The following is a 14,355-nucleotide window of genomic DNA, read 5'->3' on the forward strand; positions in this document are numbered from 1 at the left end:
TGTTTAAGTTATAGTGCTGTGGTTGCTAATGGCACTAATGTATCTGGAAATTCACCTACTACTTGTCAAATTGTTAATTTAACAGCCTTTGATGCTAAATTGTTTAAGCATAGAAAATTACAACTTGAGATAGTGTACCTGCGTGAATGTATGTCTAGGTCACATATCCCAAAGGGGTTGCGACAGTGGCGCTTCCCATCTGGGCTGGCTAATGGTTCACAATCTCATAAAGATCTGTTGAGCCTTTTTGATAAACAGGGATGTGAATTTTTAAATTTACTTATCCATCATTATTCCCTGCAATTGGATTTGCTCAAAAATGAACTAATACATCTAGAAAGAATCATAAAGGATGACTTTGATTTTATGAGATACAAATATGAGTACATCTGCATTTTCGCCAGTATTGAACAATCCATTGAAAAAATGAAAAACAGGAAAAATAAGAAACTTGAAAGGGACAGGAGGGATTACAATAATGGTACTGCCTATCCCCTTCCACCAGGGGCCATCCCCCCTGTCAATCATTCAAATATTGAACCTGATTTGATGGTTAGTCAAGAAAGGCGGACATATGATACACCTATTTCCTCTGGTACAACGGATGTTAATGAAGAGATGAATGTTAATGACTTTCCTTCTATTTCATCTCCTATGCGCAGTCAGCGCATTAGGAGCCAACAGGGTAATAATGGCAACATTGTTGCCTGTTCGGGTTTTCAGAATGGGCAATCTATGAACAACCCGAGATTAATGAACAACAATTGCAATACTCAGCGAGCCAGAAGGAACAACAGATGACGGAGATGACCCTGTATGTAGCTGTAACAGAACCAAGGACTTTATCTAACGTTTGTTTACCAAAAATGTTAGTCAACCAAACAGGTGACTTTAAAATTTATAATTATACCGAATTTGATATACCCGGTAATGTTGTTAATATTTTATCTAAAGGGCTGTCCTTTGTGCCATCTTGGCAATTTAATCTAGCTGATACTTTGCTTGATTTAAAGCTTTATGAATGGAAGCTCGATCTGAATTGGTTGTTAGGTAGTGTTTCCAGCCTGAATGTTGACTGCAGAGTTTCTAGTGTATTTAATCCACCGTTACAGACTTCACTGTTTTTATTTGAAAAACTTTGTGAAATAGATTTGAGGAACTTGCATGACAAGCGTTTTGGTTCTAGAGGTATTTCAAGAGCTAATGTGTCTAAAGTAGAACTTGATGCTCTCAAGACTTTATGAACTTTAAATGTTAAAATTTTAAAACCTGACAAAGGTGGAGGGATGGTGTCTCTAAATGAAGATGACTACAATAATAAGATATTAAGTATATTGAACACTGAGAATTATGAGAAAGCATCCATTAACCAACTACATGTAGATTATCAACGCATCAGGGGGTTATTGAATGATTTGTTTAGAGATGGTATGGTAGACATAGATACTTATAATTTTATTTCTATGTCTACCCCTGTCACACCCCCTATTTTTGGATTGCCCAAATTACATAAGGATTTATTTAATCCACCATTTCAACCGATTGTTGATGGTTGCAACAGTATTACAAACAGATGTGCTAAGTTAGTGCATATGAAATTAAAAAAATACCTAAATGGACAACCGCAAATTTGTCGCGACTCTTGGGATTTTTTAAAAACCATTAATAATCTTGAATATCATGATGGTTATAATTTTTTGACCATCGATGTCAGTGATTTGTATACCGTGATTCCACAAACCTTAGGTGTGTCTTGGGTCTGTGATTTTCTACTAAAAATAGGAACTGTGGGTGATGAAATTAATTTAATTTAATATATATTAGACATAATTTTGTCTAATAATTTTATTTTGTTTGGTAGTGATATATATCTTCAAAATATGGCATTGCCATGGGGTCTCCATGTGGTGAGAGCTTTACTAATTGTGTCATGGCATATTGGGAAAATGAGTTTTTATTTTGCCATGATACTTTTAAACAGTTTGTGGTTTGGTATACGCGTTATTTGGATGACATTTTTTTTTTGTTGTTTAATGGGGATGAGAATAACACCGTTGAGTTTGTTCATACCATAAAAGGGTTAACTACATTTTTGAACATCACATTTGAGTTTAAGTCAGAATCTACTGCCTTTCTTAATTTAATGTTAACTAAAAATAGGGTTAACCACTATTATACAGCAAAGATTTTTCGAAAACCAACCTACTCTAACTGTCTTTTACATTTTAGCAACTCCCATCCATACCACCAAAAACGTTCGGTGGTTAAGGGATAACTTGTTAAGAGTGGCCTGTATGACCACCTTACATCATGAATTTTTGGTTGAATGTCAAACACTAAAAAATATGTTTTTAGTCCGAGGTTATCCATCCAGCTTGATTGATGAATTGGCCAATGAAATTATATTTAAACGTGAATCTGGGTGGTTTAAACCTATATTACATAAAGGCTCTTTTTTACAAGATGAGCTGGTAGAGTGTACACATGAAATTACACCTAGAGTTAATATAAGTGGATTTGATGTTTTTCCAATATTTAGTACCCCTTTTTCCATGGATGCTAATTTTGTCAGAGACATCCTTTATAAGAATTGGGCAGTTATAATTGATGATCCCCAACTTAGGAATAAACTATCCGAAACTCCAAAAGTAGTTTATAAACGTGGGGTTAACTTAAAGAAATTTGTTGAGAAGAAGACCCAGTTCAATGTGACGTCTGGGGGTATGTTTAAGTGTGGCTCTTGCAGATACTGCAAATTTATTAAGACTTCTAATAAGTTCTTAGTGGGTAATCATAACTAGTTTATTAATGGTAGGTTTAATTGTAATAGTGTTGGGGTGTTATATGTTGCTGAATGTCAACAGTGCCCACGGTTTTATATTTGTAAAACTGAATGCCATCTAAAACAGTGAATATATGAGCACCAATATAGTATTAGTATTAATAATAAAGACTGCAATAATGCGCTAGCCAAGCATATAAATGAGTTTAATAATCACTCCTTTCTTTTTTTTGCTATAGAGCAAGTGAAAGAGAATGTTAGAGGTGGCCCTTGGCATTTAAATATTGAACTGAGAGAACTTTGGTGGCAAGTTTTGACTAATGTCTACATGTTCCCAGGCTTGAATGTCATGCTCCCTGAAATGTTTGCTTAGACTGGTCTTTAGAAAGATGTTAATTAACATTATATATATATATATATATATATATATATATATATATATATATATATATATATATGTATAAATTTTATGTTTATATATTTGAGAGTATACTTAACTTTGTGTATTTAATAAATAATTATTATATGAATTTATGTGTTTACTATATGAATGTTTTATATATATGTATGTTTTTTATATGTAATATTGTGTAAGCTAAGCTGTGCTTATACCTTTAAATTTGGCTTCCTAGTTATTAATTGATAATGATGTCATGAGTTTAGGTGTTATTTAAATTAAACATCTTTGATGAAGTGATTTTTATCTTGTCTGAGGAAGGGCGCATATTGTGTGTCCAAAAGCGCTCACAATAAAGTGGTGTCTGGTTTTACTCTTTGCCTTATTTTATCATTACAAATTGTATAATGAACTTATCCAAGTTTGGATGTCAGTCCCTAGTTTCTAATCTAAACATTCAGATTGGAGTGTCAGTAATCCTAAGGCTTCACATGTTTCTAATGCTCCCTTGTGGGAGAAACTGCAGCTGTTGAGGCTGTGACATCCAGCCACTAGATGTCAGTGTGGTAGATATTAGTGCCAATACCAGCTGTAATAGAAAATGAGTATCTAATAACTCAATACCCACTTCTGAGGCATCCAGAGAATGGGTATCAGTCAGTCAATTGATGATGTCTAAGGTGATTCATCTATAAAACCTAAAATACCATATCCTCAATGAACCAACTAGTTAGTCAGAGTGGTTAACTAATCGTCTCAGTGCGCAAAACATCAAAAATCAGTATCTTGCCAGGGAGGTTTGCCCAAAACATTTTCCATCTTAAGGATAGTTCCCCCAGCAACTCATCACTATAGTCCAACCGTGGGGTAATGAGAAAAAAACAGTAAGCTTGCAAAATGCTTCTTGGTAGAATAGCAAACTCGTTTTCTTATTTAATCAATTTGAGATATGGTTGCAGATTATAAAATCAAGGGCTTGTAATACATGTAGATGATCTGACATAAGGTACTTTCAGCTTTTAACAGTAAACTCTTTGCAAAAGAGTACATCATCTTAATTCAGCTGGCAGCAAATGTTTATGATGTCTAAAACCAGCTAGTTCAGGAATTCCTTCTTTTGAAAACAAGAACAAATTCTGTCTCCTTCTCTGCCATCTACAAGGTCCGAGGAGGGCAAGAATTAATCCATATATCATGATCATGTAGGGCCCCTTATGAATGTGGCTCAGATGTCCACATAGCATGATCATGTAGGGCCCCTTATGAATGTGGCTCAGATTTCCACATAGCATGATCATGTAGGGCCCCTTATGAATGTGGCTCAGATGTCCACATAGCATGATCATGTAGGGCCCCTTATGACTGTAGCTCAGATGTCCACATAGCATGATCATGTAGGGCCCCTTATGAATGTGGATCAGATGATAGCAAGGAGGAGACTTTATCTTCTGATTCTGCCCTAGGATATTCCTCATTTGGAGACTTTTGAACCTCATAAAGAATTATTTTTAAGTGAACAACCAAACAGCTTTCCTTTCCAGAAAAGAGATACACGGAGTTGTTGGACAAAAAATTGTGTTGTTACTCAAATTACTCTTTCATTTAAAGCTTTATAAGTAGAATTTTTCCCTATGGTCTTATTTTCAGTCATTTCTTCCAAAGAAGTCACATAAATATTGCAGAATTGCTTAAATTCTTAAACGTCCAGTGGGCTGACATTGCTTTAATTAAGTTATCTACTGCAGAGGGCTCTGAAAAGACAAAGGCTGTTAACATCCTTCAAAGCTATCAATAACATTCATTACTATATATGCTTCCTAAGAAGGTTTGCACCTCTGCTGTTGTGGTCAGTAAAGAAAATAATGACATAATAATGACAGACTTATGTTCAAGAGATTAGGTTATTGAGGGTGGTGGTGAAGTAGGAACCACTGTCCCCATATATTTCCATCGCACATCAAGCCTTGGGATATTACAGGCATGCTGAAGGAGATGTGGTTAACTGTACTCTTCCAAAGACTGTTTTCATGCATGACCTGTGCCAGAAGACAATTTTTCAAGTAGCACAATAACAATACAAGTACACATTGCAATCACAATACAATAGAAACACCCATTACAATAGTAACAGTCACAGTAGAATATCTCAGTAAGAAATGTGTATACATAATGATGATGTGAAAACAGTAGTAACAGTGGATAAATATATAGGCATTAATAAATGTAAATAATAGAAAATTAAGAGTGAGGGGATAAGAAAGAGCCTTATAATAAAATAAATAAATGAGAGCATTAGATGCCATGTACAGAAAGCTGGAGTAAGATAATGTCATGTGACAAGATCACATGGTTAGTAAGTGGCAAATTGCCATGATTGTCAAAACAGTGACATTGAAACAATCTCTTGGTGTGTGTCTTCACTGCCTTTCTAAAGTCTTTGGTAGAGGAGGTTGATCTAATGTCTGGAAGAATTCTGTTCCAGAACTCTGGTGCTACTTTGGTAAATGCTACCTCACAAATTGATAGGGTATAAGTAGGTCTAATAAGCAGGCTGGTCTCTGGATTTTTTTGAAAGAGTGAAATGAGTTATTATTATAGAGGTGGTTCCTAGGTCATTCAAGCCTATAATGCCTTTTTGTATGCTGGCAGCTCACATCCATAGCTCCTTATGGCATACAAGTCGTTTTTGAGAATGATTTCTTTAAATAAGTAACTTGCCAACTAATAATAGGCAGTATTAGAAAGGGCAGGGATTTGTTAACAAAATGACACTAACGTTAATCTAGGATGTACAGCAACTGAGAAATTAATCACTGTTTGACAGGTATTATTCATATTTTCATATTTATGTTCATATTTTCGTAACTGAGAGACTTGCATGCTATTACAGGATATGGTGTGAAATACCAGGGTGGGAGACAGGATAGTTTGTTGTCAACATCCATTTTTTTATCATACTGTACAGTAGACATTGCTAGTTGTTTCTTAGCAATTATGAATATAAACAATATTTATATATGTACTTAATGTTTCAAAAACCGAGTGCCTTAAAAACTACTACATGGCATCAGGTTAAACCTTAAATGCTGTTGAAGAAAACTGTGTTTGATATTTGTACTGTATGTTATACATCTTGAGACATACCTCTCAACTGTCCAGATTTTCACAAAATGTCTAGATGTTTACTTCATACCTTTGGTCTGTTCCTCATACAATTTGCGGTTTTCTGGCAAATCACTGAAGATAAAAGTCACTAAATCTACCCAATTTTTCTGCCTTTTTCCCCCATCATTTTGGTTTTGTCTAGATTTATTGCACAAAGAGATTCAGAGGTACACTTGAGAGGTATTCAGTATTATTTATATTGCTAATTATACAATTAAGCATATGTTTTAATATTTCTGTAAATATTTCAATAAATACACAGTCAGAGAAGAATTTTTTGCTGTCATGTGAAGGCCTGTGTCAGGTTAACAAAACTGTTTTAACAGTGTACATCTATGTTGTACGACAAATATGACAGTTTGTTTTTGAAAGTTTAGCAAATATATAATTATGGGTTTGTGTGATTTCTTAATTTATTATAGTATTTAGGAAAGACTATGAATACTCTGACTAGTATTGCTGTAAAGAATAATTTTTACTGATAACATTTCTATTTGTGCAGTTTTAATAGCTCTTGTTATTTATAAAATATTTGCATTTGTTTGTGTTGTGCATTTTAAGCTGATTCTCAGAAAATGATCTAAAATGCAAAGATATGTGTAGGCTCTTAGCAATGTGACATTCCACACCACATAGGTGTTAATGAGTTTGGTTGGGGTCAGAAGTCATTTTAAGTAATTTATAGGTTAATAGGTTCAAGGCAAAAGAGTCCCTAGTTTTATCTGGAAGTTAACTGCAATTGTTAGTATTAGACAGCAATGTTGTATAAACTGTAATTTCTTATTTTCAGTTATTTTGGGGGAGATTTCTATTTTCAGGGGAATGTAAGGCAATCAGGGGGAGAAAGCATATGTCTCAACCTGTTATGACAAGAATTCTAGATAAAGCACAAAATAATGTTACCTGTCTAAAAGCATGGACAGATTTTAAATATTGCTCTGAAAAGCTTAGAACATTGCTAGCATAACAGGTTTTATACTAGCATGTATTTTCCGAAGGATATGAAATCTGAAACTCAAAGGTATGTCATTATTTAGTGACTTCAACCTTCAATAATTTGCCAGACAACTATGAATTTTATAAGAAACAAATTAAAACACCAGGTAAAAATTCAGACATTCCGTGAAATTCTGGATAGTTGATTGCTATGGGAAGGAGTATTTTAGTTTGGGAAGTAGAAAATTGGGGTCTATATCAGTTCTGCAATAATTCAGTTCAGCGAACAGCATTTTTGATTCACTTACATCAGACATGCCATTCGTCAAACTGTTCATATTGAGATTGCCAGTGAGGATCAGGAAATTTGCCTTTTCCCACTGCAGTGTGACCTCGGAGTTGGTATATATAATTAGCAGGGAGTATGGGGGGCACAGCCCTCCCACAAGAGCGGATTTCGATGAATGGCATTTCTGATGAAAAGCCATTCGCTGAAATGTCAGTTTGCAGAAGTGATATAGACACGAAATTTGATGATAATGGCAAGTCTAGCTTCCGTTATCAACAAATAAGACAAAAGTGATTTTTGTTTTTGACATGAATGGGTTTATACATTTGTCGTGTCTTAGCTTGAGATCTATTTTAACTGTTAGTACTTTTGACTATAATGTTAATAGTATTAGGATGTTTTTGGAATATTATTTGAAATATAGGTGTAAAAATAAAATTAATTTTATTTTCTTGATATTTAGAAACAGATGTGCCGTGGTCCTAATATTGGTCTTTGTGGGACACCTGTGTTGTTACTAAGAAATCAGATAGTTGGTTTTGCCATCTGACTGATTGTTGCCTGTTATTTAGGTAGGAGGAAAACCAGGTTTATTACAGTTTGGGAGCAGCCAGATTTCTGTAGGTGTTGTAGAAGCTTTGGGTGAGATACAGTATCGAAAGCTTTTGAAAGGTCAAGCAGGAGTACAGAAGTGGATAAGTCAGTATCAAGAGCTTTGTTCACTATGTCAGTAAAGGAGAGTAGGGTTGAGGTAGTGTTATGGCCTGGGTGGAATCCGTGCTGAGTGGGAAATAAGAGGTTATTTTTCACAGGGTGATTGACTATTCTAGTCAAGTCTAATTCAGTTTACATTCAGGTGGTTCTGCTGAGTAACAAGAGTCTAAACAAAAAGTGCTCAAACTTGAGGTCCTTCTGCAACTTGAACACATTCATGTATGTATAATTACAATAACATGGTTTCACAGCAATAAAAGCATTCCCTACATTCTTGGGTTTAGCATGTATTATGTTGTCAGATCTTCTGGTATTTTAGGGGGCATATTGATATTCGTCAATAAACTATCACCTTACAGCTGATTCAATGGAACCTCAAATTTGAACTTGTAAATGTCAAAGTCATCCTAAACATGATTAGACAGCATTTTATAGCGAGGTACAGAACTTCCTTTATGTCCTCAAATGACTGCAGTCTTCACTTAACTCATTCCCTCCAAGGGAGCTCTTTTGTGTCTGTACTCAAACTCCCAGTGAGAGTGGCCTAAACCTTTTAAAAAATAAGTTATATGTCCTTACAGTTCAAACAAATGTTCATACCTCTAGAACCATAAGTGTTACTAGAAAATTGTAAATAGCAAACTATGTGGCTCAACCTATCCTCTAAAGTAGTTGCATTTGTTCAATTATTGGTCTTAAACTGAATTTTATAAGCCACAATAACCCCAGTAAGTATGAATTATGTAATGTCATATAAACAGCTTACGATATCTCAGTAATCATTTAAGCAACACACATACTGCAGTCAGCATTTTCTTTATACAGCTGTGAGCTTTCATACGAAAAACTAAGCAGTTTTATCGGGGTCTCTTATTTGTTGAGATATGTAGAGAAATGTGAAAATGTTAAAACAGTATAAAAATGAGGATCAATATCTGTTTATCTGCAGTAGGCAGCGGTCTAATATCAATACAGTTGCATTTGCTATTGCGTACACTTTAAGATGAAATCTTCTAACACCTTGTATGTAGCTTGGTTTTGGAATTATTAATGGCAACAATATTTGATGCCTAAAGGTGTCAGTAGGATGCAACTAGAAAAATACCTGAAGGTGTACTCTGCTACAATATTTAATGCCCAGGATGAATTCTCCATTAATCCCAACACCCTTCTACTGGGAGACCTCAACTATTAGTAAATAAACAGCCTGAACTACACTGCCAAAGTCTGGCATGCTGAATGCTTCCTTGACATTATAAATGCTAACTTTCTTTTACAAATGGTTAACCATTCTAAGAACACATTTAAGCAAACTGCACCTTAAAGGTACTGTTCGGGAGTTTAAGTCTGAATAAGACCTTAAAATAACCAATGAAACCAAAATAATTGCAAGTCTTTCTTCAACTATATCAGAAAGTTAGCCAACATTGTGGTGTAGAGGAAGAAAGGCTTGACTATAACCCAGGTGATCTGGGCTGGATTAAAGGCTTTGGAGCCTGATGTACTGCTGTGTGAGGATGGATATACGCATCTGTGTGTGTGTGTGTGTGTGTGTGTGTGTGTGTGTGTGTGTGTGTGTGTGTGTGTGTGTGTGTGTGCGCATGTGTGTGCGCGCACGTGTGTGTGTGTGTGTGTGTGTGCGCATGTGTGTGCGCATGTGTGTGTGCGCACATGTGTGTGCGTGTGTGTGTGCGTGTGTGTGTGTGTGTGTGTGTGTGTGTGTGTGTGTGTGTGTGTGTGTGTGTGTGTGTGTGTGTGTGTGTGTGTGTGCGCACGTTTTATCTGCTAGGGTGCTGGCAGTGCAGAGGGGGATCATTGTCTTCAGGAAGGTTGTGCATTGGCTGAGTCACTGTAGTGGCAGGATGATATACCACCATGTATATTACATGTCTGTACCCAGGACAGTATCTTAATGCATGGGCATAACCCCTGGGCATAAACAAAAATGTTCCTCAGCAGCGTATATGACATTGTCCTGAAGTGTCTCATACTCCTCATGGCCATGACCGTGGGCCAATTACAGGGGAGGTTTATTAGGTTTACTAGACCCAGATAATAAGAAAGGGCACATCGGGTCAGCTAGTGGTCAACTGCAAGGTTGGCAAAACATTAAAAAGAACTATGTCAGGATGAAAAGAACTAATACCCAACAATGTTCAGAATGAGTGCACAATATACTGCCTGCTCTGACTCAAATAATCCAGCTAACAAATTATGCAAATTTTACTTCACCCACAATTATATATATTCCACAGATTGCACAGTATCCCTTTATATTTAGTATGGAAAAGGTACTTTCAGTCCTATCAGAAGCTAAAAATACCACATCTGTGGGCCATTATAACACATCATCTGGCCTGATTGTCCATGTCAAACATGCCTTATTGAACTTCTACTTGACCTCTTTCATCTAAGCATCTCCACTGGTTATATTTTTTGAAGTCTGAAAAACAGACATTATTGTGCTGTTAGACAAGGGTGGCTTATCCCTAAGCCTTTGAAACAAAAGACATATTAGTCTCATTTAAACATTTGCATGCATTATCTCAGACGTCATTAACCTTGTCATTGAAAATCTCTTAACACTAGACCCCCATTAATTCAGCTTTATCAATTTGTTTATTTATTTATTAATCAACTGCGGTGGTGGTGCTGCGCGCTGTCACCTGACAGTAAGACGTTGTCCCATTCAATTCTCAGCTAGAGCATCTTCTGCCTGGAGACATGCGTGAATGGGCGTACCTTTGTTGAAGGTTGTGCATCAGGGCTGGCCACTCGGCACATAAAAATCTACTGCCAATCATTAGCAGATTGGAGTTCTGCTGTGGCGACCCCTAACCGGAAAAAGACACAACAACAACAGAAACAGATGTGAAGCAAGCATGTACTACTTAATAGTAGTGAATGATTCTTTTGTGATTTCTTAAATTTGGATTAATGGTTGGGCTGGGTAGATTAAGGTAGAATCGTGTGCATATTGTTCAAGTGAGGTGTCAGTTGCTATTCTGTATATGGCATTGATAAATATATCAAAACATAATTGTCCTAGGATGGATCCATGAGGTACTCCTACCAAGGATTGACTGATAGGATGAGTAAGTATTGAACTATTGTATACACTGTGATCTATTAGAAAGGTAATTTTTGAACCATGTTAATGTTTCTTTGGTTAAATTTAAACTTGTTAATATTTTAACAAACAGTTGCAGTGACATAGTATCTAAGGGTTTAGATAAATTCAGGAAGAAGGCTGCAACTAATAAACATTAGTTTTGGCATTCATTTACTGTATACAATAACTGCTAATTTCAGTGCTACATCTAGAAAGCAGCAATGCTGCATTGTAAACTTTATGTTGCTGGTACCATTATTTTCTTAGAAATACAGTTTTCAAATATTTTAAATTAACAATAGGAAGGTAGTTTAATAATTCTGTGGAGCTGCCACCTTTATGTAAAGGTATTATATATGATTTTTCCACAGAGTTTAAACATACTGTTCAGTGATTAAACTGTTTAGATGTATAGCACCTGTGGGCTATGGAGTCTGCTGCAATATTTAAGCTTTCTCCAGGAAGTTTGCCTGAAACCATAGAATTAGGTTTTATTTCTCTCAATATATTTTATGTGAGCAATAGATGCTATACAGATTGAAGGAAAACAATTGCATTTAATTGGATTAACATATTATGGTGAGTTATTTTTGTTAACTAAATTATTGGCTGCATGAATAAAATGTGGGTTTATTTTGCAGACAAAATTATGAGAATCCTTAGCAGAAGAATTTGGTTGCACCTTCTTACCTAATCTGATACTGTTCTAGAGGACTTTAGGATTAGTTTTACCGTAGTCATGTTACGCAGTAAAATATTTTCTCTTATCATCTTTTGCCACCATTTTGACTTGATTCCTAAGAGGTTCATATTTTTTAAAGTGATGCAGGAGTGATATTTCTTTCAAATCTTCTACAGACTTTATCACTAACTGCAGTTTTGTTTAGTTTCAGTTGTGAGCCATGGTGCAGACAAATGTTTGACATTTTTCTGCATAGAGGAGCTAACGAATTTAGTATAGATAGAAATGACTTTTTGAAACACTATACTGCTTCATCAAATGGTAAATGTTTGGTTGTTGAATGTGCCAAAGCAGAACCAATCTCAATACATGGAAAACAAACAAAAAGTGAATGGCTCCCTACTGAAATGTCAGCATTTGAAATGCTGAGTGTCATCTCACCAAAAAAAATAAATAAATAAAAACAAAAAATACAGAAGAACAGCAAATCTTGAAGAATACATTTATTTTTTTCAGGGGAGCAAGCCTCCCACACTCCCAGGGAATATTCTGAGGAATGGCAGTCTTGGGCTTTGTATATGTAAATCTGCTTTTTTGGCCATTTAGTCTCTGTGTTTTGAGATTCACTCTAATGGGTCCCAGCATTTTAAATGGTTACCTAATCTTACTAGACAAACTCTAAAGATCTAAAATTAAAAAGCTGGTTTATTTATCTTTATTATCTTATAGACTTCCTCAGAACAAAAGAGATATTTTCAGCAAGTGTTTTTTAAAAACTTTTAATTCCACCCTGTATTGACAATTAAGCAATTATTCCCCATCCTTCACATCATTTAAGTAAACATTTGATCTTACGATATCTTTCAGACCAGGAGGAGATGTGGCAGCTGATCTTACCTGCCTATTAATTCTTTCTTTACCCTTTTAGAAGTTGAGGTACATCCTGAAAGTGAATACTGACAAGGTATAAATGACCCCATTATTTACTTTAAAATCCCATGAAGGTTTACCCCAAACAATTGTGGTAATGCACACACCAGTGCTATGATGATTTGAGGAGGAATAACAATAAAGAAGGAAGTGTCATGTAATATGCAACTAATCTTTACCAATGATGCATGGACATAAGAAAAAAAATTGGTACATTACTTTCCCCTAACAAGCAGGTAGTAGTAATTGAGAGCTTTGATGTCTACAAAAAGTGAGATAAGTATTATTCTGACAAGGTTACAAAGAACAAAATGCAGTTAGGTAAGATGGGAGGGAAAGTCCCTAGCCTATGGGATCACTTTGAAATGTATATGAAATTACAAAGCTGTCAAAAGTAAAAATCAAAAAGTGAGTGAAGTACTTCGCCTGAGGGAAAACAGATGATGTAGTTCAGCCAGCTAATATAACAGATAAAGACAGCAGAGGGCACAAATACAGTAATAAATGTAAGCTAAAAAGGACTGAAGTCTGTGAGCTGCATACATGCTGAAATAAAATAAGCGATGTAATTACAGAGGTATGTATAGGGCAGAATTACAGAATAAACAGGAATACATATATTTAAATCAAAGCGGAGAACAAAACGACTTTACAAATTCTGCTGACTCTGTTACTCTTTTTATCTATATCACCAGAGCAAAGTCATAAAGATATGAATTATATTGCTTTGTAACCAAAGCAAGTGCTATTCAGTAGGATCTCTGACCTTTAGACACGTAAACATAGGATAAGCTAAAGCTAACAATGCACTTTCTAATTATATCAATCATAAAGATATATCACTGTCCCTGTATAGGTAAAGTGCACTAGGATGGTAACGCTCAGACTCCTTTCTGAGATGACAATAACAAACATCACAAATGCAGAAACATCATTTTATGCCATGATTTTATGCAAGTTTTATACAATTAATAGCTCAAGGCTAACAGCTGCCAGACAATATCTGAAGATATATTTTTCTAAAGTTGCTTCTACACTGCCTATACAAATGTCCGTTCAAAGTAATACTTGATTACAAACAGTTCATACCAATAAAATAGGTGAATAACATACTAAAATAATAAATACAAAATGCTGCAGGACATAAATACCCTTATGTCTGTGAAGTAGTAAGATCTAAGCAACAGCCACTTAAGGATTTTAAAGAACAGTCAAAACAGGAACATATTAGGTAATGCAATAAAATAAAATAATGTGAGTGAAATGAAGCACCATATACATCTCATGGAAAGTAAGAGCATATATACCTTAACTATTTCTCCACGGTGCAACTAAATTGTGCAGAAAT

General features: G+C 35.3%; 1 protein-coding gene across 1 annotated transcript in view; it reads left to right on the forward strand.

The window, feature by feature from the left end:
* Positions 1–2,345: 2,345 nt before the first annotated feature.
* The window catches only part of LOC122795064 (NACHT, LRR and PYD domains-containing protein 3-like), a 133,050-nt gene continuing 121,040 nt past the window's right edge, over positions 2,346–14,355 (forward strand). Inside the window, exon 1 of the mRNA XM_044063639.1 lies at positions 2,346–2,721. Within this exon, the coding sequence (XP_043919574.1) occupies positions 2,346–2,721 (376 nt within the window). The remainder of the gene's footprint in view (positions 2,722–14,355) is intronic.

Source organism: Protopterus annectens, chromosome 2.part1 (assembly GCF_019279795.1).
Source record: "Protopterus annectens isolate FY-2018-M chromosome 2.part1, PAN1.0, whole genome shotgun sequence".
Classification (NCBI taxonomy): domain Eukaryota; kingdom Metazoa; phylum Chordata; order Ceratodontiformes; family Protopteridae; genus Protopterus; species Protopterus annectens.